This window comes from Xiphophorus hellerii, chromosome 7, assembly GCF_003331165.1.
Source record: "Xiphophorus hellerii strain 12219 chromosome 7, Xiphophorus_hellerii-4.1, whole genome shotgun sequence".
Classification (NCBI taxonomy): Eukaryota; Metazoa; Chordata; class Actinopteri; order Cyprinodontiformes; family Poeciliidae; genus Xiphophorus; species Xiphophorus hellerii.
The window spans coordinates 16,906,090-16,932,267 of NC_045678.1; the positions used below are offsets into that span (position 1 = coordinate 16,906,090).

Genomic DNA, 26,178 nt, shown 5'->3' on the forward strand with positions numbered 1-26,178 from the left:
CCCAGAGTTGCGCAACCAGTCAAACTACTGGGGTAGGGAAAGAGAAATCAGAAATGAAAGAACGTCACATTTGATTTCCCCGGAACTACCAGTTGTATTCCTTTAACTTTGTTTCGTGCCCGGCGCGACCAGGAGCACCGAGCCGCTGCTGCCAGGCTTCACACCGAACTCTGAATGTTGGTATGTAAAGTTTCTAACAACTTCCCAGCCTGTGACTTTCCCCTCTTTTCTCCTTGAGTGGGAAAAGAAGGCAAATTTACAGGCTGGAAGAGTTTCTGCTGCCATGTGGAGACGGACAAGTTGTAGTAAGATCCATTTCCAGTAGATTAGGGCGTACAGGAGTCGAACTGCTGCGTAATATCTACTACTTGCCATTCAGTAGTAGCCTATGTATGTTGTAAGCAGCAGTTATCCATTGATCATATACACTAAAGTCTGCATGTGGTTTTTGACCTGGGCCCTTCAGCAATTTTTCAACCATTGAAGTAATATTATAGAACGGCTTTTGCTACAACACCACTTTAGTGACGTGACAGTCTGAGTTATAACTAAGTCGGTGAATAAATTGCGTAGACAAATATGTGCTCACTGGGTTTTCAGTAAAAAAACAAAAAAAAAACAGGCAGAGATATGTCCGTTATTTATTAAAGTGTATTCATAGTTACAGTGAGCGTTAACTGATTATCAGCACAGACACAGCCAGCAGAAATGATTAAATTGGTTTTAAATTTGGACATGCATTGAGAAATGAGATGATGACCAGAATCAGGCAATTTTACGTCTGGTGGGCCCTAACTGGTCATCAGTTGTCCAGAGGCAGATTAGTGAACACACCATACATGAGCACCAACTGATGTCTTTGGACCACTCTTCAGTGAGGAAGTTGTTGCTGTAAAAAGTGACAGTTTATGTAAATGGCAGCAATTAATGACAAATGTCGTCTAAAGGCATGTTACAGGACAAACAGGTCTCATTTACAAAAATATATTAGAACAAATTAATACAACCATACAGAAAATGTATCTATAGTTAGAGTTACATTTTATCTGGTTTGGACTTATGTTATACAGTGCACTAAAAATCATTTTATAATTCGGTTGGTCATAAATTACAGTCAGAGGATGTGCAAAAACTCTAAGAAACTAGAAAGGAAAGGTATTTCATTTTCATGCATGTCATCTGTTCGTTCAGGATGACAGTCGGACACCTGCAGATAAATCTGAACACATTACAGTAAAAGTTGCTTTGCGTTTTCCTGCCAAATCATACACATATCAGTAAATTAAAGCTTTTTTCTCAAATATTGAGCTGGCACCACTTTTTTTTTTAAATGACCATTGAATATCTTTCGATGTGGCTCACATTCTGTTTTTATAATGAAAAACAGTTTTGATGAGCTAGGATTATTAATGTAGGATTTTACAGTATTTGTTGACTCTCAGCTGTGCAGAATTGGAGCTGTTTTTAAAAATTCGTGTTTGAATTTTCTTTGTTGAAATCTTTGCATTTTCAGTTCAGCCAGAAAGTAGGAAAACATGTTTAGCTGTTAATTATTGTTTAACAGGAATCAAACATGAAAATGTGTAAGCACTGCATTTTATCTATTAACATAACTTTTAAGCAATTGATGTTTGATTTAATTTGATGACAAGTAATGTGTTTGTTGGTTCTTTTAAATGTTTCTTTTAGACCCAATATGCAGATAAATTTGAATCAAGTTCAAAATTAGGCTTATTTTTAATAAAAACTTTCAGTACAATATATTTGTATCTGTATTTCTGCTGATAAGTCAAGCACATTTTAGTGCCCAGTTTTGTCCCAGAGGCTCTAAGCAGCAGCTTAGTTTGCTTATGCCTCAGGCTGGTTCTGGATTTGCTATTTGGCCATCAGATGTGATTGCACATTGAAATCGTGTTTGCTGTCAGGTGAGAAACCTGCAGCAATGACTGGAGGAGTGCCACCATATCCCAGTAACCCTGGCTTCTTGAGTGGTCGGACAATACTGGAGGTTGGGGAACTGGGCTACTGAGCAAATTGCTTTGAAGCTAAGTATAGCTTGAATACAAGTAAATCAGCAGAAAGCGGCGACTCCCCTCTGTGACAATGGAGACATTTCCCACTGTGATGGATAGTAATCCCAATGAAGACCAAGGTAACAGCCTTTTAAGAGCTGTAATTGCTCTGCCGTAAATGGGGAAGCCCAGGAACAATAACAGAGCTACAATTTCCTGTAATGATGGAATTATTATTATTTTTTTTGTACAAGATGCTTTTATGCTGTTGCAGACAAACAAGGGAGGTGAAAATCAATCTGTGGATTCTGCTGTGGCAGCTCCCAACATGAGTTTACAAATCATGTTTGGCCTCTACGTGAGCAGAGCTGTCTCGTTCTTGGCTTGGAAAGATAAAGAGAATATGAGGATCCCTCCCTGCTTTTGCATTGGTTTATACTCACAATACCTGCTTGAGCCAAACAAAAAAAAATAAAGGAAAAGTCCATCTGTGGCTGCATCGTCCCCAGCATCCTTATACAAGCAGACAAGTAGCCTTTCATTTTAGCTGAGTTTGATCAAAACTGATGTGTCTGATTATTTCATGTAGCTGCAGGTTGGACTCAACTGCTTGTCGTGAAGCTGAGTCGGAGCCGAGCGTCATTATGAGATGTCGTCTCCCAGAGCGTCCTTCGTGCACATCCAGTTCGATGACGTCCTCTTCTACGAGAACTGCGGCGGCGGCAGCTTCGGGAGCGTGTACCGGGCCAGGTGGATCTCCCAGGACAAAGAGGTAGCAGTGAAGAAACTGCTGAAGATTGAGAACGAGGTAGGAGACATAATTGCCCGGGGTCCCCTTTTACATACTTTTTAATTGTCAGTGTGGTAATCATTTTAATTACTACCCCATTTAGCTGGATGTGGTGACTTCTTTACCCATCACTCATGGTCATTATGCTCGCCCACTCTGAGAAATGTGCTGGAAGAAGAAACATTTATTGCCAAAGGAAAGAAAGTGTTTGGCCCAATTACTGCAGAGTCTGCTCCTGAAATCTCTTTGAAAGCACACCCTAGTTCTCTTAAGGACAAAAAAAGATTTATCTTTGAAATCTTTTCAGGGGAAATTGTTTTACACGGGTTGGCCTTTGAGCGTTTGAATATTGCCCATTGTTTCTTTTATGAAACTGTAAGAGATCACAGATATCCATTCAACTTCACTCAGCTGCTAAAGAGATGATTGTTCAGTGAAAATGATAATGTAATCCTTTCACATTGAACCAATTGTTCCCTTAATTATAGACTGTGATAACAATTAAATGAACTCATTCTGTCAGGTTTCTGTTCATTCAAGAAACCACCAGACGTAAGCTTTTCTGGGCAAAAATTAGACATTAATTGTTCTTTATATATGCTACACTTTTAATTAATTGAGGATGAAATATACATTCGCAGGCAATTAAAAGTTATTTTTTTTAAGATAACTTTTTTAATGTTTTTTTTTTACTAACAGTAAAAAAAAAATCATTGAATCATAATTCAATGATTAATGTCTGTAATATTGTGATATATTACAGACATTAATCATTGAATTATCCTACAATATTTTCGATTTTAGCGCCTGTGCCGACAAAGATTGAATGCTTTATTAGACTTTTGAGCATTATATGATATGACAATGTGATTCCCTCATTTAAAACACAACTGGAGTGTTGATTTGATTCTTTCATACATGCTTGAGAAATCATTTCAATCCATCCACTCAGGGTGCCTGAACGCTCGCTGTCACAAAGCGCCTCCTCCTTGGAGCTGCAGCCTCCAGCCAAACTTCCACTTCACAGTTTTTGGGAGGACTGATGCTGCATTTGTAACATAAGTCATGATCGCCCATAAACAGGCACTGTTTTCATGATCTTTGTATAAATCTCTGCTAACATTTCACACTTTTAAATACATTTTCTTGTCAAAATATTTCTGCAAATAGTGCTGCAGGCAAAATGTAAACAAGTCAAGCGTTTGACTCTTAAAGGTAGCTGTTTTTATTCAGACCAAAGTCAAAAGCAATTTAACCTACTTTCATCTTTAAAGTTATTTTTTATCTCTTCTTCTTCTTCCTCAGGCAGAAATCCTCAGTGTCCTTAGCCACCGGAACATCATCCAGTTTTATGGTGCGATTGTTGAGGCTCCCAACTATGGAATCGTCACTGGTGAGTTTAAACATCAAACCTCCTCCAATAGAAATATCAAACACTACAAAGTTACAAAAATACATAAATAAAGAGCTGAGTCTTTGATACATTTCTACAAAAGCAATAATAAACAAATACAGAAAAACATAATCATGTTTAGTGTAAATGATCATGCAGCCTTTCTGTGTACATGACAGTATTATTTACTTCCTTTGGTTCAGGGCCAATAATGTAAAGGGCAAAAAGTAAAGCAGTTGTTTAAACCACAAAGCACTGGGTAAAATCCTTCTTAAAGTAGGAAATAAGCTCAAAGATTTATTGAATCAGGCAATCATAAATGAAATCAGAAATTCAAAGGCAGCAACAATAGTTTGCATGATTGCACCAAAGTTGAAAGTTTGCATGGACTCTGAAACATTCTTTATATTTCTTTAGACATTTTTGCAAAATACTTAATACGAGTTTCTTAGGATGTTGATTTTCTTCACGGACTGGCCAGCCTTGAAAAGCTTTGCACCGTCTGCATTCAATTCACTGGAAGAGAAAGGTAGAAAAACAGGCCACACAACTTCCTTTACTTCACCACACTTCAAAAAACCCTTTCTGTGGTTTTAGACGATGCTTCAGCTGTTGTTCCTGTAGCTGGTGTCATTGACTATATAGAGCTGATTACTGCAGGCCTTTTGTGCTTTAGTGATGGATTTAGAAGCATTATTGATCTCAGTTAGCTTTGTTTTATTAACAGCAGTTTGAGCTAAAAGTTGCTGACCTGAATTCATCGCAATGCGTGTCATTGGTCTTTTATTTCTGTGAAATCTGATAAGGCTCCTCTGCAGCTCTGGTGAAGTGTTACGGAAAGAAAATCCAGTTAGACAATGAAAACCTCAATAGGAGGCTTCTATCAGGAAATAACAACAACAACAACAAAACAGAACGTAAAAAAGTCAGGTCAAGAAAAAAAAGTTCTATAATTAGAATCAAAGAACTAAGGTAAAAAAAATATTTAACCAGTGAATGGAAGCACAGTGGTTGCACCAAAAGGTATAAAACAATCTACCAAAGAGTTAACAAAAGATACACAACTCTTCTTCTCCCTTAACCTTTTACTTTTTATTATTAGAATTAACATATTTTAATGAGTTATTTATTTTTAATTTTCCTGAAACCTCAGTTGACTTGCTGGTGATCTGCTGCGTCTGATGTAGACTATGTGGTTGGAAACCCAAGGGATTTTTTGGGATTGGAGAACGATGTGTCCTTACACCTCAGCAGCAGATGTGAGCGTGTGTAGGCATGTGAAGTTTTATTTTCTGATTGGTTCAGGCAGCAGCCAGTGTCCATATAAGATGTGAAAATGAGCCATTAAGAAAAAGTTGCTGGGTTGCCTGGTTGCTCACTGTACAATGAAAATAGCTTAAAATAAACAGTTTGTGTTCGGTGACTCAGTGCGCAAAAATCTGTGAAGTTTAGAAAGGATTGCATTCTTGGTAGCAGAGCCCTCTCCCACATTTTTAATGTCCTGTCCATATTTGAACAAAGACCAGCCTTTGTTGAGGAAATATGTTGTGAATGAAAGCTATAAGAGTCTCACCCACATCCCGAGCAAGGCCTTTCACCTCTTTTCATCAAGGCTTTGAGTTTACACCAATAAATTATTTGGCAATAAAACCATAAAGTTATTGTTCTCATAATTCAAATTTGAAATTCAGCCATTACACTAAAATAGATACTTTTAAATGGTTTATTTCTGGTCATTTTGATTATAATAGCTTATAATAAATGGAATAAAAGATTTTAATCAATAAAAGGCTACGTTATGACCTACATAACAGTGATAACCTGACTGTTGTCCAGCAGTCACTGAGACTCTTCACAAGAAGAAAAAGCCACAAAATGTCACTGCCAAACAAGGCGCCAATTTCAAGGATGTAAATGGAAAGTTGAGTGGGAGGAAAAAGTGTGGTAGAAAAATATATCCATGCAACAGGGGTTAAAAGCAAAGACCACTCGAGAGATTGGGGCCCAGTTTTCCTTTTTTCATAAGTAACAAGGAAGTAATTTTGTAAGAAACAAGTATTTACATCTAGAAACACACTCCTTCTGATATGAATTAACTTTATGATAACATTCTAATCTGGGATTTTATGAAGCAAAACTAAGACCAAGATTAATATTTTTACAACTTTTTCCACATACAATGCAATAGTTATTCTGTAAAATTATAGTGAAAAACTAACAAAGTTGTTAGCCAATTTTTTTTTTCAAATGTCTTCATATCTAATATTACCTAAAAGTACCTTTAAGGTTTATTTCAATTCTTTTGTCCTGTTGGGTCCTGCATTTAATAAAAGCTACAGTTTGCAGAGAGGCTCCAAAAGATCAAAACCATCTCACTGTACTAAGATGTCAGTCAGGAGAAGGGAGAGAAACATGGTACAGTAAAGGCTGTCATTGATCTTTTCAGAAAATATGATACAGGACTTTATAAAACTTGGACCGCTCTCTAGAATGACTAAAAAGACGCAACAGAAACTGGTCAGCGAAGCTGCCAGGAGGCCAACATCTACACTGAAGCAGCTGTTTGTGGTTTACATGTGATAGCAATCTTATGCATTCTCCACACACCTTTACAAAGGAATATGGTTGCAAGACAGAATCATTTTATTCCAAATACAACATCTCTACACAACTCTCCCAGAATCTTGTGGAAGAATTTTATGGTCTGATGAAGTTTTGTCTCTGGACTGGTACATCTAAAAGAAACAACATTGCATTTAATCCATCGAGCACTGGGCCTACAGTGAAACAGAGCAGTGGCAGCATTGTGCTGGGAGGTTGCTTTTTTTTCAGATGATTTAAAATCAATTGCCTGATAAAAAAAAACGAGACTGAAAATAGATTTTTTTTTTTTATGTTACACTAGGTCCAGGTAAACATCCTACTCAACAAATAGTTTTTCAGCTTTGGAATGGTCTAGTCAAAGCCCAGAATTAAATCTCATGAAAATCAGTGGGAGGTGGAGTGATCAGATATTCCTAAATCAAGATGTGTGATGCTGATCGACTCCATCAAAAGACAGAATGCTGAAATAAAACCCAAAGGAGCTAAAAATCTGATTAATTTAAGAATTTTCTTATTAGCAAATTAGTTTTTTATGACTTGAATTGTTCAACATAAATGTCTCATTATACATAGAAAATATTTTGAAATAATTTATAATTGTGTAATTTTTTACATCACAAAATGCCGGCTTTTTAACAGGGGTGTGCATGTGAAGTTGTGTAAAGTGCAATAAAAAGATGGATGAATTTGGATGTGGATAAAAAATTAAACTGGAAGCTAAATATACTACGTCTTTTTCACAAAACTGCCATAAAAAATGACAAGAATAAATCTTTCTCAAACCATTGCAGCAAAATGTACACGTTCATAAATCTTTGGATATATTTTAGAGTTTTAAATTAAAATTATGATCCATCTAAAGTTAACGACGGCCTTCCAGTAAAAGTGAGACATGTTTGTCCTGAAATAAGGTTGTCCTTTTTCTTGGAACAGCAGCAGAAGAAAAACATTTATTATTCCCAGAAGAGCTGCATTACAGCTTAACATGAATGGCCCTGCGGGACTTTTTACACTCTTATTTTTACGAAATACCGTGCTGGCGAGCTTTTCCGGATAGAGTGAAGGAAAATGCTCAGAAGAGTTAGAGAAAGAAGTCCTGAGCTGTCCTTCAGCGGCGAGGCAAGCTGTATGAGTTTATGACGGCAGAATCTAATTAGCACAATCAACAGAAAAAAAAGTTTTACTTGTTTGCTTTGCCAGGTCCTCATTCATCAGCCTTGCTGGAAATTGCCCCTGAATGTTGACACAGCCAGTTTCCTCTTTCTATGAAGTCTCACAGGGACTTGCAGGAGTTTATCCATACCTGCTGTCACTTAGCAGCAATATAAATTTGATGAGTTTACCTGAGTTGTTGTTTGAGGGTAAAGGTGGGTTTGCCTGCTTGACTAAATGTAAGTTAACTTAGCCTTTTCATCTCTCTGAGCTCAAATGAAAGTATGCTTTACAACATTTTTATCTGTGCAATGTGGACAAACTTGTTCAGGCGCAAAGTGCAGAAGCTTTAATCGAAATAAGGAAGTAATTTTGTAAGAAACAAGTATTTACATCTAGAAACACACTCCTTCTTCTGCTGTGAAAGTAGAAAGAAGCCCCATGAAGTCCGGCGCTGTAATAATGAGTCTTTTTTTTGTGTTTTATGATTGTTAATTAGGCTCCTGTCTTGGTGCCTGTGCATGTTTACAGTACCGCGTTAGGATATCGTTGGTTATTATGCACAAACAGAGCCTTCCTGCTGTTCTAGCTGCTGCTTGTTTATCTTTATTGAAGCACCTAAATAGCCCCTGTCTACAAATGAAACATTCCCTGCTCTACATATCTTTGATATACAGAAGCTTCATCAAAGCCTTTCTTCCAGCGTCTTGGGCTTTCTCTTTTTTTTTTTTCTGCAAAGCAGATTTTGCAGAGCACAGTGTGATTGTCAAGTTTTATATTCTGCTAATGGCTCATTAGAAGTATGCAAGTGAAACCTTTGAAAACAGGCCAGAGAGGTTATTCCTTTGTGTTGTGGGACTGTTAGATAGTGACAAATACCTCCAGAAGAGACAAAGGGCAACAGGAAGTTCAATGGTTGAGCTAGACCTTGCGGTCAACTGGCACTCATGTGGGGTCAGTTTTTAAACAATTCTCAGAAAACTTGAGTTCTTGGTGTTTTCCTCTATCAAAGACACATTTCCTAATGTTTCCTCAGAGTATGCAAGCGGTGGCTCCCTCTATGATTACCTGTCGAGTGACGAGAGCGAGGAGATGGACATGGGGCAGATCATGAGCTGGGCTGCAGAGATTGCTAAAGGTAAAGATGAGTTATTTTCTTCATTATAGCACAGAAGAACAAGGAGATATTCTTTCCCTCAACACACTGAAGAACAGAAAAACTATCTGGAGGTGACAAGACTGCAAGTTCAGTGCATTTAAAAGTATTTGTTCTCCTAGAGTTTGTCATTACATTACAGATACACATATTAAGAGTTTTAAAACTTTTTACAAATGAAAACCGAAATGTGTGCTGTGCAGATCAGTGAGGAATAAAATTGTGGAGATGTTGAAAGCAGGGCAAAGTTATGAAGCAATATTGCCCTGTTTAGATGAAACCAAAACTAAGCATTCTGCCTTATATGGTAAACAAATACTGTACATCACCCTGGACACACGACAAAGTGGTGACAGCATCATGTTGTGGGGATGCTTTTTTTCTGCACAGTCAGGGAATCTGGTCACAGTTGATGGAAAGATGGTTGGAGCTAAATATAGGAACATTACGGAATAAAACCAGTGAGAAACTGCAAAAAGACTTGAGGCTGTTATTTATCTCTTATTATGAATATAAAGATATTAAAAATTATTGTAGAAATTTGTACAGATTTAATTCAAGTTAAAACATGATAGGATTTAAAAAGCAGCTGATACCAAAAAACTGTGAACTGACGCTTACATCACGCTACCAAATCAGACGCCATAATTTCTGGGATGAACAGACCAACTGTTATTTATTATTATTTTATTTATTATTATTATTCTACTATTCTACTATTTATTGTCAAATCTGACTGTCGAGTGTGCATTTTCAGGGTAAATGTGTTGCACTCAATTGTCCAGGATGTTTTAAAAACTGTTCAGAAATCTGAATCTGGACACGTATTTAGTTTTGAAATGGATTAGAAACCTTCTTACCGGGTAATTATGTATTGTGCTGATAGATAAAATGTAACAAATAAATTACAAACCAGTCAGACTTCACTGGTTTGTTTTAAATGGTGTCTCTTGGTCTGTTATTAGTAATGCAAACAGAAGCACATGACTCACCCAAATCCACCCACATGGTTTAAATAACAGAATAACCCACTAAAATCCACACACACTCATAAAAAGTCATAAATTATTCTGTTTATTTCAGTCTAAGATAAGAAATACATATAAATCTTATCAAATGACAAAACATGACTTTTATGATTTTATGAATGAAGCAGAAGTGCAACTGTGTAAATTCATCCTAAAGAGATACAATCAGATATGATTTATTTTTTGCTGTTGGCTTTGGTTGTTAACAGAGTTTTTTAGTTTTATAACTTTAGTTTTATAACTAAACAACTCACAGCATTCACAGGAAAACCTGCTGAATGCTAGAAAGTATTTTGATTTTAAACATTTTCACTTGTGGGCTTTTCTCAGCTCCTGCTGGTACCTGCAGCTTGTGTTTAGGGACAAGAAGCAAGCCATGCAAAGCGAGTTTCCGCTGATCTCTCACTCCTCTCCTCTGTTTTAGGAATGCATTATTTACATTCAGAGGCCCCGATTAAGGTGATCCACAGAGACCTGAAATCCAGGAATGGTAACGGATTTCATATCTACACACGAATTAAACCAAGTTCACAACATTTACATCTGTTACGACTTAGAGACGTTTTTTATGTTTGCTTCTTTCAGTTGTTTTGGGCGCCGACAAAGTTCTCAAGGTAAGTTGTTACATTTCTCTTTTTGTTTTAATAATAATAATAATAATAATAATAATAATAATAATACAAACATTAAAATATGGTATTTTGCTAAATTTGAGTCGTGTTTTGTCCAAGTTTTAGAGCAGGAAAATACAAGTATTTGTATTTATCTGCAGCTTGAACACAAGAGGGCAGTGACTAACTTTACATTTATAACTAGTCACTGGAAGTGCGGCCTGTATAACTTACTTGACAGATTGGATCACATTTAATTACATGAAACAAAAATTACTACTATCATTTCAGTTCAGGGTTTTCAAGGCTCAGTTTAGACTTTTCTATGATTAGTTATCTGGTAGCTGGAAGAATCAAGGTTATGGTTCTCTGATGAGTTTCTGAGGCAAATGCTGTTTATGTACTGTTGTTTACATTTGCTTTAATAATTCAAGATCGTTCCTATTTGTTTTATTTTTTATTGTGACCTAAATTGTGTGAAAAGATTTAAGTTCATCATATTTTATAATACAATTATTATATGTTAAATATCACTAAGCAGGTCTAATTATTTTGTTTTTGTTAACTCAGATATGTGATTTTGGGGCATCTAAGTTCTTATCCCACACAACGCACATGTCCTTAGTGGGAACGTTTCCCTGGATGGCTCCGGAGGTTATCCAGAGCCTCCCTGTGTCAGAGACATGCGACACCTTCTCATATGGTGTGGTGAGTTTATAAAACACACTGGTGTAAAGTTGATATGTTGTCACTTTTCAGTTTCAAAATATGCATATTTGCTTATACCACTTTCTTTAAGATTAAAATTTTGTACAAATCTTGCACACAAGATTAACGCCTGTTAAACCTTGAAATAATCACGTTCTCACGTCAGAAAACTGCTGATGCCGTGTCCCTAATATCCACAATAGCAATGCAACTAACTTATAAAGCCTGCAATTTTTTGTGTTTCTTGAAAGGGTTCTTTTAAAAGTGAACAGTGAAAAAAATATACAGTGTAGTTATAATTGTCAACAATATGTCTGCGATGTTCACTAAAAGTGGTGATGAATGTTATGCCAAAGCATTTATTTGGATTTCTGAACATCTTTACCCGATCACTAGTCAATCAAGTTTATTTGTAGCACATTTCAGCAGCAATAAAGTTCAAAGTGCTTTACATATTACCAAAACACAAACACAAAAGTCATAGAAGACACCACACAGTCATCAACTGAGAAAACCAGTGAATATTACATTTTGCCAAGTGCCATCATTATACATCAAAATGTTTGTGGTGTTTAATTTATGTTTCTTTCAAAAGCAACTCTAAAGAGTTGGATTTTTAGTCTAGATTTAAAGGAACTCAGTGTTTCAGCCGTTTTGCAGTTTTCTGCTTGGTTCTGGGGATGCAGAGTGATCACATCAATGAGCAAATCTCACTAGGTTTCCATCACAGTTAGGTCAAATGTGACATCATTCCTAAATCCGAGTTGTTAATTCAGAAATTAACAGAGTTCCTGAAAATATTTGTAGTTGTCTTCCTTTTGATTGATTTATTTGTCCTACAAATAAGCCAGTACAATTAAGTGGCAATCTGATACAAAGTGAAAGGTCATAAGAGTGATTGATGAGAACTGTGAAGATTAAAGCCCGAGCTGAAGAATCTGGACTCTACTTTGTTTCTAAAGTGAAGACTTGAGTGACAGGCTTTTACTTCCAGCAAGGAGGAATCAAACTTGTGGAAAATGTTAATACTGTAAATACATTTGCACAAAAATGCACTTTAGTCTCTCTCTTGGCTGCCAGGCACTTTTTATACATTTTTTTTTCTTCGTGGGTGGTCAAAAGCAGGAGTTGTGACCTTTGCAGAAGAACAACTTCTTAGAAATTTGGTGTTTTTTTTCCATTGGTCTTAAAAGCTCCTCGGGGTATGTGGAAGTAGACATAAAATGAGTCTTTTCTCAGTTACACTTTTAAACTTCCTATCAGAGGACATGAAACTTTCTGCAGGACAGGAAAGAAAATGTTTAATTTAGACTATGTAATGAGCCACTCTCAATTTGTACAGTATGTGCAAATTAGATCCAGTATTCTGTAGAAAGGTCCCTTCAGCATGTAGATTTCATTTTCAAACAATTCCCTTCACTCATACTCATATATGGTACAAGTGCCATAAAAAAGTAATTGCCTCCTTCCAGATTTACTTCTGGTTTTTGCTTTTTTTTTCCCACACTTGAGATGATGCTTTAGATCATCAATTAGATGTAATTATCAAACATAGACAATATGAGTAAGTACAAAATTGATTTTTAAAAGATTATTTTATTTATTAAGGGAGAAAAATGATCCAAACCAACCTGATCCTATGTGGTAAAAAGAAATCACCCTACACGTAGAACTGTTACTCCCAACTCTTGGCCAAATCTGCTGTAAAATTATTTTTAATCACAACGTTTTAATAACATTTTAAGTACAAAGTGACATTATCTTAAAATAACTAAAACCACATAGTATCATAAATAACCTAATAACCATTAACTCAGAAATGAATATAGTGTTATATAGTCTTGTTATCATCAGAAAAGGTAAATACAATGTTTTATTGCCTCAGGAAAACAGGCTAATATTACTGCTGTTCAAATGCTTCTGTAATGATGTGAGTGAGGCAACATTTGAAATCACAGGATTGTCTTTTCAATCTGTAGAAGACAAGAAAAAAATAAGTTAAAAAAAATTATAGTCAAATTATATGCTTTAAACTTCTTCTTCTTAAGGACTTTAATTGGCTTCAGCATCATCAGGACCAGCGCCCCCTCCTTTTCTCCCTGTACACTCTAGACTTCACCTCAGCGGACTTGAAACATCTCAGGTTTGCAGTTGCTGCTATCGCCACTGAGCTGATCTGGGACAGTTATTAGTCTGCATACAGACAGAATGTTGCCCTGCTGGTGCACTGGTGTGGTCATAACCACCCAGAACTTAACCTGCTCTAGAACAACAAACAATTAGGTGTCCAGAGGGGATCACCAGGCCTAAACCTCCCTGAATCCAGGACTTGTACATGTTTAGGGTCAGGAAAAGGACATATGACATCTCGCCAGACCCCTCCCATTCTGGACACAAACTATTGTGACTAAAACTAATTTTCCGATTTATACCTTTAGAAATCCTGAGTGGAACACAATGCGCTGTTAGCATAAATAAATTTAATTGCATGTATTGTTGTAATGACTGTACATGTATGTGCATTATTACTTTCTTTCCTGACTCTTTTCCCTAACTTTCGTTGGCAGGTGCTTTGGGAAATGCTAACCCGTGAAATACCCTTTAAAGGCCTCGAAGGCCTGCAAGTAGCCTGGCTCGTGGTGGAGAAAAATGAGGTATTTTATGATGTGCTTTTATACAGATATACATTTCTTACCCTGTGAGCTTTAGGTTCTTTATTTGCTTTTTTTTAAATCATGAATTAATGCATAAACGTTTAGTGTAAAAGTGTTGATTTTGGTCTTTGTTGTAACAATGGTTCTCTATAATGATAGTTATACTACTAGTAAAACAGGTTTTTTTTTGCCAATACTTCTCAGTCAATGCAAAGCCACTTGTGGTGGAGACAGTGTGATGGTCTAGGGTCGCATCTACTTTAGTGGATAACCAGCCTTGTTATTGTTGGACGCAATCTCACTTCACAGATACCAAGATGAGATTCTGCAGCCAGTGGCAACCCTTTATCTCTACTGTTAAAGGCAAACTGAGTTTTCCAAGATCTCAGGGGGCTCCCCCCACAAAGTGGAGTTTATCACGGACTACTAGTTTGGAAATACAGAGGAAGAAATATTCTGTCTGCAGTCTTGATCTCTTGATCTAAACTGTATTGACTTGTGAGATCAGTTTCTCTGCCTGGTTAGTGCCGGAGAGACCAATACAGCTACACCCACTGACCTGCAACAAATACTGGATCTCTTGTGGATGCCTATTTCCACAAACCTCCTCCTTGGAGCTTCCACCTCACAGAGCACCCCTCCCTCAAGCCTTCCCCACTCAGCTCCTCCAGACTAGCGGCAGCAGCAATTAGCAAACAGCTGGTGGAACTGAGCATCTGCTGAACTCATCAGACAAACTACTTCTAAGTCCAACGTTCTTAAGAACGGTCGTAATAGAGCTATTGTTGTGACGAATTGTTGGAGTGTCAGAAATACTAGAAGCTTCTTAAAGAGACAGAGGACAATTTCAAAGCAACAAATTGCAGAGTAAAGTTTCTTTTTGTTTGATATATATATAGCATTTTTATAAAAACTGAATGTAACTTATTTAAATGTGCTCTAAAATTGCACCATGTGCTTGGAAAATACACAATACTGCCATTTTAATTGTTTTACTCAGCAGGAAGAACGTAGTCTTAATTTTCTGATTTAATGTTTTAAGTCAAAGTAATAGACACTCTGAGTAAAGTTACTCTGTCCTGTGGATATTTCAGAGGCTAACCATCCCAAGCTGCTGTCCGGAAAGCTTTGCAGAGCTCATGAGGAAGTGCTGGACTGCAGAGCCAAAAGTGAGTCACATTTGCAGTCAGATTCAAACACATGCAGAATGTGTGTTTTCCTGAGAGTCATAATAAATATATGTACATCTATATATTCATGCAGGAAAGGCCGATGTTCAAGCAGATCCTGTGCACATTGGAGTCTATGGCTAAAGACAGCCAACTTCCTGAACAGTGCAACTCTTTCCTTCACAACAAGGCTGAATGGAGGTAATGTGATCAGCTCTTCTGCACAGCCTGTAAATGCATTTATGACACTTTTCTCTTGCCAGTATACTGCCTCAGCCTAAGATAATGTGCAACTGTTTGCTAAGAATGATGTGGAAATGTAGCTGATGGGGGCCGCTAGGCATAAAAAAGAGCTTGAGATCATGCATATAGATCCTAAATAATTACACTGATAGCTACATAAAGACATGAAAACCCCCAAAGAATGATCCATCTGGATATACTTCCTCTCTTTACCCATAAGACCCTAAAAATAATCACCATCTTTTTCAAGTAGAAGTGTTTAATTGGCCTGTATGAGCAGCTGGATGTTTGGTGATGTTCAGCACAGCCTGAGTCTCAGCTGTCACTTTATTCTCTGTCTGCCTCTCTGCGGGCCTCGTCTGTTCGCTGAGGAGTTTTTGGGTTTTTCATCTGAGAAGTTGTGCTGGTTGCACCGTGTCCAGGCAGCCATCTGCAGGTGGAGAGAATTTCAGATTTGGAAAGCAGAAAGCGAGAATGTGTTGCACAGAAAGTTTGCTGGATGATGGCATAAAGGAAGAGACTTGTGCCTGCTGAGAACAGGCAAAGATGATGAAGAGGTTCTGTGTTGGCTGGACTGAAGAGAGTTACTGCTTTTGTGTAATTTTTCTAATGATTTAGTATTTAAGAAGACAGCATAATCATGCATATCTTGGTTTCACACACTGGGCTTTAAATGAATATTACTTAGCTGAATAAAATATGTATATATAGAGAGATACGCCGATCAACATTTTGCAGATGATTCTGATCTCTTTTTTTAAGCTTCAACTTTTTGATTGGATCTTAGCCAAATTTTATTTTGTTTCTTTCTTTTTATTCTTTTTTCCAACCTTCTAGGAATTAGTGTCCTTATGTATGTTCCTGGTAGGAGCAGAGGTGACAACACAAACAGTTTGTGGAGATTTACTGTAAGAACAGGCTTTTGCTAATATTTTAAAACAAATTGAAAATTATTGTTGAGTTAATGTTTTGAACATTCTGCATTTCTATATGCTATATTCAGCATTCCTGTTATCTACTGAAAGTCTACCTCTTTTTCTCATTGTGCTAACAAAAAAATCATCTCTTGACATGTTGAGAAAATATTATTTCTTTTTAGATAACTTCTAACATCACCCTGCTTTGTCTGATTTCATTTTTAAATACTCGACTGATACTGAAAAAGCCAGCAACAACTGACAAAGATTGGGTGTTATCAAAACTACCTGCTAGTTCTTATTGCATTACTTTCATTGTTTTTCAAAATCAGTATACTTTTGCATTCCCACTTAGCTGTCATCTGGGTCCAGTGTCAGTGAACCTGCACATATTTGCAGTTCAGTATTCATGGATATGTCTGTGGAACATATTTCAAGAAAAAATGCAGCTTGGGAAGCTGAAATGTCTTGATACACTATGTCCAGGAGCGCTGTTTATTTTCCTTGGTGCTGACTGGGTGGACCTCAGAGAACAGAGATGAGGAAGGCCGTTGATATTAACTTCTGCGGTAAAGTCAACATGGTTTCCACTGTGTGCATGAATACATATTTTGGTGTTTGAGCTATAAAATAGGCAGTTCTAAGCATTTTTAGAAAAGGCCCCAAGTATTCAGCCATTCGCAGTCGATTATGCCCCCTGAGCCCCGTACTAGGAATTTCAGTTTTTTCATCTTTACGCATGTCTCATTTCCCTCAAGTTCATTTTTGATGTTCATTGAAGTGTGCAGCTTTTAGAGCAGTTAAGCCTTAAATTATTAACTACGAGCTTAAGGATATCCTACAGAGCTACAGAAAACACAAATCCAAATAAAATTTTTGTTATACTTGTGAATTATTTTGGCTTGTATAATATTCGGAATTGTTTTTTATTTGTTAAGCCATTTAGCTACTACCTCTTAAATAAATTCAAATGAAGAATCATTTACTTGTCATTATTTCAACACATATAGGTTTAGCAATGCCAGTTTTGAAAAAAGGAACTTTACTTACCAACAGCTTGTCACAAGAACATAATCTTTTCCCATTTCTGCTATTAAATCTATGGGAGGCATCAGTCAAAACACTTTTAGAAAATCTGGATTTTATCTCCAAAAAGGTGACTCCCAAAGAATTGTTTGCTAAAAATGTTTTAATGAGAGGACGCATCCTTCAGGTCCCCCTTGAGATTTTGTGCAGTAATAGTTAATCTTGTCTAAAACACATCTTTCCCACGCTGTTCATTTGGTGTAGGTAAAGTTTTAAAGCTTGACACGTCTTCTTTTGTACTCCATTCATGCAATTTTCCCTTTTTTTAAACACACGTAATTGTAAAATCAGCTAAAAAAACATTTTTTGATAAACATCCAGAAAGCCTTAAATAGTATTTATCCACACAACTTTAAAAGATTAAAAAAGGTTCATCACTCTGGAAGGTGTAACATGGTTTAACACACAGGGTTATTTCTAACGAGCGAGCTGAGGAACTGAAAGAACAGGAAAAGCAAGGTTTGCCCTTCCTGCCTGGAGAATATTTGTTTATCATTGCCATGTGAGAAGCTTGTGCAGCTCCACCTGCTGGACAGAATAAAGTTATCCAACGTGAGTCGAGCATAATGCATTGGATTTTTCCAAGGATTAGTGGGTTTCCAGCAGAGCTTTGCTCTGGTTTAATTCATGATTCGTTCTGGGGCAGCTCAACACATCAATTGAGTTCCCTGTTTGACAGGTGTGTTATCAGTGTCTTTCTGCCAACATCGACAAGACTTATCTGCAATTCTAGTAGAAACAGTCTTGAACCCCATCAACAAAGGCGGCAAAATGTATTACTAAGCAAATGAGGAGGTAGTTTTATTCCACGAAGGCACTAGTGAAGCTGTTGCTCAACATTCACAACAAAACAAAATAAAGATCCATCTTTTAACTCCACATTGCAACTGGATCGGAAGTGCAGTAACATCCTAAAAAACAAAAGAGAGATTATGTTTAGAAAAGACACAAACGAGTCCCTGATGCTAAAATGTATAGAATATAAAAATGGGACCCTTTCAAAAGCTTAAATTGGTTTATTCTCTTCCGTGCAAATTGGAACATTAAATTATCAATTTTAAATATTTTTTTAATATTTTGATGGTAGCATCCCCAATTGTATATCAAAGCCCAGAAAATGTAATGTGTGAAGTAAAGAGTAGAAATTTTATGATTTTTTTTGTTTGTTTCTCCATTTTAACTCTGTGCAATAATTCAAGAAAATTCAACAGAAGGGCCTTAATTAAAACTCCCACGTTAGCTCTGCTGCTAACTGATGAATTTACCTTGATTGTTTACTTTTTCGTGTCCTTCCTTTGTTCCTCACCTGCTTGTTTCTGTCCTTTCTTTCTTACTGGTCTCCTCCATTCTTGCCTATGTGTTCTTTGTACCTCCCTTCCTGTTATTTATCGTCTCTCTTTCTTTCCATCACTGTGTCGATCCTTCTGCCCTTCCTTGCTCCCTTCCTTCTTTGGAGTTTCTTGTTTTTGCAAATTAAAAATGTTTGCTGCAAAAATTCTGGAAGATGATATGTATGTTAAAGTGTGCAGGTTTATGTCTGCTGATGGGAAACATCTTGATGAGCCCTACCTCTAAAAGCTGATGTTTGTTGTGCTGAAGGTGTGAGATTGAAGCTACTCTTGAGCGACTGAAGAAGTTGGAGAGGGACCTCAGCACCAAGGAGCAGGAGCTGAAGGAGCGGGAGCGCCGTCTGAAGATGTGGGAGCGCAAACTCATTGAACAGTCCAACACTCCAGTGAGTCTCTCGTGATCCGGTATTTACTTTGACCTGCCTGCAACCTTCTTAGGGTCTAAGGATAAAGGGGCTGAATACAAAAGCCATGCATTCCAATTTCTACGTGAATGCTTTTGCAATACCTCACAAATAATTTATTATTTTGATGTAGATATATTATGATCCAAACTGCAAGACACAAGTAACAATGATCAGATATGTTTAAAACCCTCCACCTGTGGACATTATGGATGTCATGTCCTGTGGGCCTTATGTTCAGGATGTATAGTGCCATGCTGTGCAGAAACAGCAATGTGAGCCTGCTGCTTAGAGAAGTCCAGGCTTTTATGATGAGGTGACATTTTGCTGACATTAAGATTGGCCAATTTGTTCGGGATGTGGTGGAGTGCAGTTGTTGAGACGCACTTTCTTACTTGGGTAAGAAAAGTACAAGCTGTTTCATTTTTTTTTTTTTTTTATCTGACTGACCTCGGCTCAAAACAGAGGAAGGAGGAGTTTGTTGGTTGACTATTTTATTTATTGTATTATTTTAGAGAAATTTTACATTTGAAATAGTGTAAAATAATGTTAAATAGATTAATTTAATAAATAAGAAGATATAATCTAGCATAAATCTTGTACACCTGAATATTAGCGACAAGTTTAGTATTTAGAGTATAACAAATCACATAAACAGAGTTCTCCTGGTAAAGTAAATGGTAAAATTGCTAAAAAAAAAACAAAAATCACCATATTCCATTTTGACATTTTCTTAAATTATAAACACACCTGGTGTTTATTTGCACACACAATCCTTTGCTATAATCTTTCAATCTGTGTTTCTCTGCAGTTGTTGCCAACCCTTGACATATACACATGGACAGAGGAGCATGTGGTCAGTGTCACTGTTTTTTGTAACTATTTTATCATCTAACAGCTAAAACTAATGCAGTTCCTGTTTTACCTTTACAGTATTTCTGGATGCAGCACTTATTTGGTGCAGGTTTGTTCTTTTCTTGCATCTTATTAGTGTCACGCTGAGTATTTCAGACTCTCAGCTCTTAATTTATTGTTTGTTTGTGTCAGGAGATGGAACGTGTGACATGCAGCTTTACGCCAACCTATTCAAAGAAAACCACATCACCGGGAAGAGGTTGCTGCTGCTCACAGAGAGAGACATGAAGGACATGGGAGTCAAGTCCAAAGGTCACGTCATGCACCTTAAGGCAAGGCGCTCATTACAACCTGATAACCTATAAAGCATAGGTTCAAAGCCTACTCCTTTTTGTCATTACTGTAAAGTGAAAAAAAATTGTCCTCCTAACAGGCAGAGATTGAAAAGTTAACTAATGATTACCTTGGGTTTCTCCACTTCCCACCACTGCTGAAGGTATGGAGTTTCTTCTTTTTCACTGAGAAGTGTTGTTTGCTTTCAGTGAGAGGTGCACTGATCAAAATCTCCTGTCTTTTGAAAACCTGAACTTGACAGTACCGATTTTAGTCAATTGTGTTTATAGATGATCTGTAAGAAGTGACTGCATCAAACCTTTTGAGAGCAAAAGTTAAGTTGTTATTTGGCAAATGCCCATTAAACCTTAAGAGCAACAATAGCAAAAGAGGCGGAAATAAGCAATTATGAACTAAATTTGCTAGTACTTAATCTGATGAAATTACATTATAGTCTAAAAAGATGGTTAAGTTCATATATTATGAAATTGAGTTGCACCATTCAGCTTTAGCAATTAGCCTGGTTAGGCCAGCTAGCATTATGAAAACTGAATGTAGAGGCTTACCTTAAAACATTTCCAAATCCCGGGTGTTGCATAACAGACTGAAGCTGAAAATTTGTTGTCTTCTGTTTAAACAGATCAGTGACTGAAATAGTTAGCTTTGAGTCATTTTTTCTCCATAACACCTTCCAAATTTAATACTTATTTTACATCGAACAGATAGAGCTTTGTGGTTATTTATGACTTACTGGTTATGCTGAATTAATGTTTTTGAGTTTCTTACTGGCCAGTCACCAGTTGATTTTTTTTGGTATATCTCTATTTTCTGTTCATATTTGGGTTTGTTGTATTTTTCTCCCCAAAAGGATGAGCTGGAAAAGGAGGTGGAACAGAGTAAAACCGTCAATCTGGAGCTGGTGTTTGGGTACCACTGGAAAGCAGGAACAGGAAAATCTGTAAGTTTGCACAGAGACACATTGACTCCAACATGTTCTGCAGCTGTGAGCGTCTGATGCAGCTCCTTATTGGCTCTGTGAAACCAACAATTAATGAATACCACACAGAGATGCTGAGTTGACTTTGAACATTTGGGCAATAATAATGGATACTTTCCTCGGCCCGCTTGCTGCTGGAGCTGTTTGTTCTGAAGATGCATGACGGCGGCCTGTTAAACTGGCCATTCAGGGCATCACTAGACATGTATTAAACCAGACAAATAAACATTTCACTCTCAGCCTTGTACCACATCCACCTCGACTCGCTCGCAGCCCCTTTGTTGGGGTGTGAAACTGTGGAGAAAGGGGCCGCTCTTCACTTGCTGTTTGAATTTAATCAAAAATAGCCCATTTAGCCAGAAGTCATTTTCCTTTAAAAGGCAAACGTTATTTAATCTTTCAGCTGTTCATTGTCCCATCATAAATAGTCCTCTTTCAGTGTGTTCGGCGGGGCTGAAACGAGCCTGCTAATTGCCTCCCATTTCTTCTGACATGTGGTGGTTTAGTGGGTAGAAAACACAGCAGGGAGAAGGAAACAGGAGGCTGAGAAAATGAGAGCTAATTATTTTCCCCTGCCTGGTGTCAGGTTCCGTGTCAGCCTTGTTTTTACAAACTGGAAGGTTTTTTTGCACTAAATAAAACAAACCCGCGCTGCATTTTTTTTTTCCCTTTGCCCCTCTTTGCTGGCGATGTCATGGAAGCAGCTGCACTTCTCAAAGACAAAATGAGAGCCTGCGATTGTGCGGCCACCATCTGACAGCCACTGAGGGTCCCCTACTAATGAGGATATCACCGTGCAGCCAAGTGAAAGGTGCTGAATTATGTATGAGTTGTCATTAGACGCACTTGGGTCCTAGGCATCATTACCAGACATTGTTTCTGCTGGAGTGATTAGACTAGCGCGGACCTGGGAAGCCCCCAGTGCGACCGTCCAGGGCCGACGCCGGGGCCAACGCGGGGGCCATTGGTGTGTCTCTGAGCCAGCGGCTTGCCGAAGCTCGTGCTTTGAGCTGCTTCCAGCCCCTAGGGACGATGAAGGAGAGGTCGAAGGCTCCTCAGACGAGTGTGTTAGCGCCACTCCTCTGATGTCTCTCTCTGTGATCTCGACACAATGAAATGGCCCGAGCCATGAACCCAGCACGGCTAAGCGGTGACCTGTGGCTCCGCGGCCACCTCTTTAGGAAAGGAGGATTCATTACTGCAATGTCAGCACTCTGCATGCAGAAAGAGACTGCACTGATTTGTGCCAGGGAGTATGATGTACACAGGCTGCAGCAGTTCATGGGAAACAAACAAAAAAGAAAATCCTTGCTGTAAGAAATCAACCTGTGCTGGACAATTATTGCTGGTTTCTTCCAAAAATCCAGTGTTTTTCTTAATTTGAATTTATATAATAATTTGTAATCATAAGTTAGGGAAAGACTGAAATCTTCTCTAAAACCTTTTAAACAAATTGCATTTTTAAAAATCGTTTCTTTTTGTGAGTTTAAAAGTTTGCTGTGTCTCGCCATGTGCATGAGGCTTCATAAGCCATAAACTGTCGCTACAGTTAACTACCTGTAGGTTGTGCTGTTGATTTATGTTCAAGAAGAAGTAATTTCTTCCCCAACATAATGGTGTAATTAGAAACTTTGTCATGCGTGTAAAGCAGAGGTACATTATCCCGCCGTTACCTCTTTTCTTTCCAGGACTGCAAATGGAAAATGTACATGGAGCTTGATGGAGATGAGGTTGCCGTAACCTACATCAAAGATGTCATCTTTAATGCCAACAGACCGGGTGTGGAAGTTCTGCGGATGACTAAGGTGTTGGCAGAAAATCATTTGTTTTTTTCCTTTCTTCCTTGTTTTTAGAATTGCTAAAATTTTTTACCTGAATGATGTCAGTCAGGTTTCTCAGTCTTCTAGGTCACAGTGATCCTCCGGGTTTACACAAAAGGCTCGTAACTATGAAATGACTTTTGCAGGAGTTGATAAATGTCTTTATAGAAAACAGCATTTTGCATGTAATGGGAAAAGTTAGATTTGTTCCACACATTTGCTGTGTCGCACATGGCTTGTGGAAAATTCCTAATTGGACTTCTTATGACTGACAATTTACAGTACATCAACCAGAGCAGAAGATCTCTGATGCTACTCCAGAGTTACCATAGGTTTCGCTTCTTTAATTAATTCTCTTTTTGCCAGGCTTGTTAGATTAGGTGGACATTTTTTGGTAGATTGCCGTAGTGTCATCCTGTTTTCATTTACATATGGTGGATTGAACAGTGCTCCATAAAATGCTGAAGCTTGGGATATTGTTTCATGATGTAATCCTGCTTTAAACCTCTTCACAAGATTGAAATTCCGCAATTTAAGAAAAACATGTCAAGGGACATGAAGACTTTTGCAAAGCATTGTAAATTAGCCTGCAAGATGAATGTATTGTCTATGCAACTATCAAATGTTGAACTTTTTTATGTTATTCTTGCAGCCACCATTCCTGATGGATAAATGGATCGTTGGATTGGAACAGAACCAGAAAATAGACTACACAGTCAATTATGAGGCGAGTCATTCCAGCACAGCAAATTTATAAACCTAGAATCCTGTGTGACGGTTAAAATCTTTATCTAAATATTTATTTCCATTGTGTTCTTTTCACTCGACACATTAGAATGATGTCAAGTCACCAAAGTCGACCAGACACAGCTGCGTGTTGGTGTGGACCCACAGTGGTGGACAAGATGAGATAAAAAACGTGGAGCTGGTCATTGAAACGACTCCAGTTATGGCGGACACCAGAGATAGAACAAACTGTAGTAAGTTGCTTCTCTTAAAAGACATCTTTAAAGAAATACTCTTGTTTTAAGTAATCAGTATATTCAAAGTGCATTTCATATTGTTTATTTAAGAATTTGATCCTGCATGGATGAACAACGTGCGGCACAAACACTTGATGACGCAGAAGTCAAACCACAAGACGACTCGTCTGAACAGCTCTGAGGCCCAAACTCTGCCTCAGTTCCTCTCTGCTCATGAAAGCCAAGCGTTTTCCTACGCCGCTGCCTTGCGCCGCTCTCCAAACCACCTGCGCTCCTCTCCCTGGACCGATTCTCGCTGCTCATCGCCGACTGGCAGCCTGTCGGCCAAACTGTCACCGCTAAGCCTCGGGTCCAAGGGCAGCAGTCCATCCAGCACTACGTCGGAAAGCACATTGGAACGTGAGCGCCCGCGCAGTGCCGGAGGGATGTACGACCAACGGAGGAACAGCTACTTTGGCAAGGCATTAGCAGTGGGAGGCGGGCAGGGGAGGGGGCATTGGTGGACAAACAACAGAGGAAGCAACAAGGGCGGAAAAGGCTCACGGCAGCCGGGGAAGGCGCGATCAAATACTTACAGCGTCACACCTCAGAGCCGCCCGCCGCTGATACCGGGTATATGGTCTGTGACCGGAAACCCCAGTGAGGAAAAAGAGGGGGGCAAAGCCGGTGACGGAGGGTGGATCAAAGTAGAACGACACAAAAAGCCACCCCGTCAGGACAATAAACCAGCCAGAGGTCGAGGGAGGAGAGAAGGCAGGGGAGGACGTGGCGCTGGAGGAAGATCATAATGTGGCCCAACTACTTCTATCAGAACATGAATTACATGAAGCGCATGCTGGAAGAGAACCATACTGAGGTGTGATATGTATCCGTCAAGCTTCAACTACTTTTACATGTCCTTTCTTGGGATAAAATGAATGAGTCCATATGCTCAGAATGTATTTATTGCACAAAACAGATCATTTTGTCTTTAATTCATTTGATTTTATGGGCTGGTTGTATCCACTAATAAACTAGTTTTAAGATGGTTATTTATAATTGTTGTTTTATGCAAATTGCAGCTCAATACCAAAATAAAATACAATGAATTTTTGGAGGTTTGTCTGTGATCTGTTGCTGCTTTTTTACATCTTTTTCTGTCCAATTCATGTAGCTATGAACATATGTATTCATATGTAGCTATGGACACATTGTGCAGCGACTGCCTTAAGAATAGGAGAAGTAAATAAGTAAAATAGAAGTCGTCTGGCCAAGAAGACCTATCCATCCAGTCAAAACAGGATCTACAATTTATTTCTTTTTGAAACATACAAAAATCCAGCAAACAACCTGGGACCTGAGAGACACTTCATCATTTACCTGATAAACCTGTAATGAATACCAAGTTTTTATTTAATTGGACATTGAAAATAAAGCATTTTCTTTCAAACGTGTGAGCTTTCATTATTTAACAACCCATCTTTCTCTTAAAACTGATGAACAAACACAACGCACTGGGTTATTTTTGCTAGCCCAGCCCTGCATTTATTTAACACAACAGGGTTGAGTTTGGTGTTTGAACCAGCATACTGGGTTAGCTTTATAACCTCAAAGATAGATAATGGTGACAAATGGCTAACACTGGCCTCCAGAAAGTGTCTTAAAAAAGACAATCCATAATCCGAATTACTTAATAGCTAATATTTCACTTAAAATGAATAATCTAGCCATTGTCCATGCCTGTTTAATCCTTCCATGGATCTGCATCTGCTAATGGCCAAGAGCCAGGGCACACTTTGACTAAGTCCTCAATCCATCGCAGGTCTCTATAACCATCCACTCAAGGTAGGGGGCAATTTAGCAAGGGCAAATAACTCGATACATGGTGGGAGGAAACCAGGGTGACTGCTTATTACCCTGTGATACGCAGATGGT

At 38.1% G+C, this 26,178-nt stretch overlaps 1 protein-coding gene across 1 annotated transcript; it reads left to right on the forward strand.

The window, feature by feature from the left end:
• On the forward strand, positions 1–25,693 carry map3k20a (mitogen-activated protein kinase kinase kinase 20a). Its single transcript, XM_032568524.1, has 20 exons — positions 1–180; positions 2,602–2,820; positions 4,108–4,195; positions 8,988–9,089; positions 10,560–10,625; positions 10,721–10,749; positions 11,317–11,454; positions 14,022–14,108; positions 15,203–15,277; positions 15,372–15,478; positions 19,123–19,258; positions 20,088–20,132; positions 20,210–20,240; positions 20,324–20,463; positions 20,565–20,627; positions 21,333–21,422; positions 23,150–23,266; positions 23,934–24,008; positions 24,117–24,261; positions 24,355–25,693. The coding sequence occupies exons 2-20, from the start codon at positions 2,662–2,664 to the stop codon at positions 25,050–25,052; spliced, it is 2,391 nt and encodes a 796-aa protein (XP_032424415.1). The 5' UTR covers positions 1–180; positions 2,602–2,661; the 3' UTR covers positions 25,053–25,693.
• The last annotated feature ends 485 nt before the right edge of the window (positions 25,694–26,178 follow it).

Bases quoted from the DNA above. Each gene is read 5' to 3' on its own strand.
- map3k20a (XM_032568524.1), top strand. From the start codon at position 2,662: ATGTCGTCTCCCAGAGCGTCCTTCGTGCACATCCAGTTCGATGACGTC. The intron at 10,750-11,316 runs GTAAGTTGTTAC...TTGTTAACTCAG, and splicing joins GCGCCGACAAAGTTCTCAAG to ATATGTGATTTTGGGGCATC. The intron at 20,133-20,209 runs GTCAGTGTCACT...TTACCTTTACAG, and splicing joins CATGGACAGAGGAGCATGTG to TATTTCTGGATGCAGCACTT.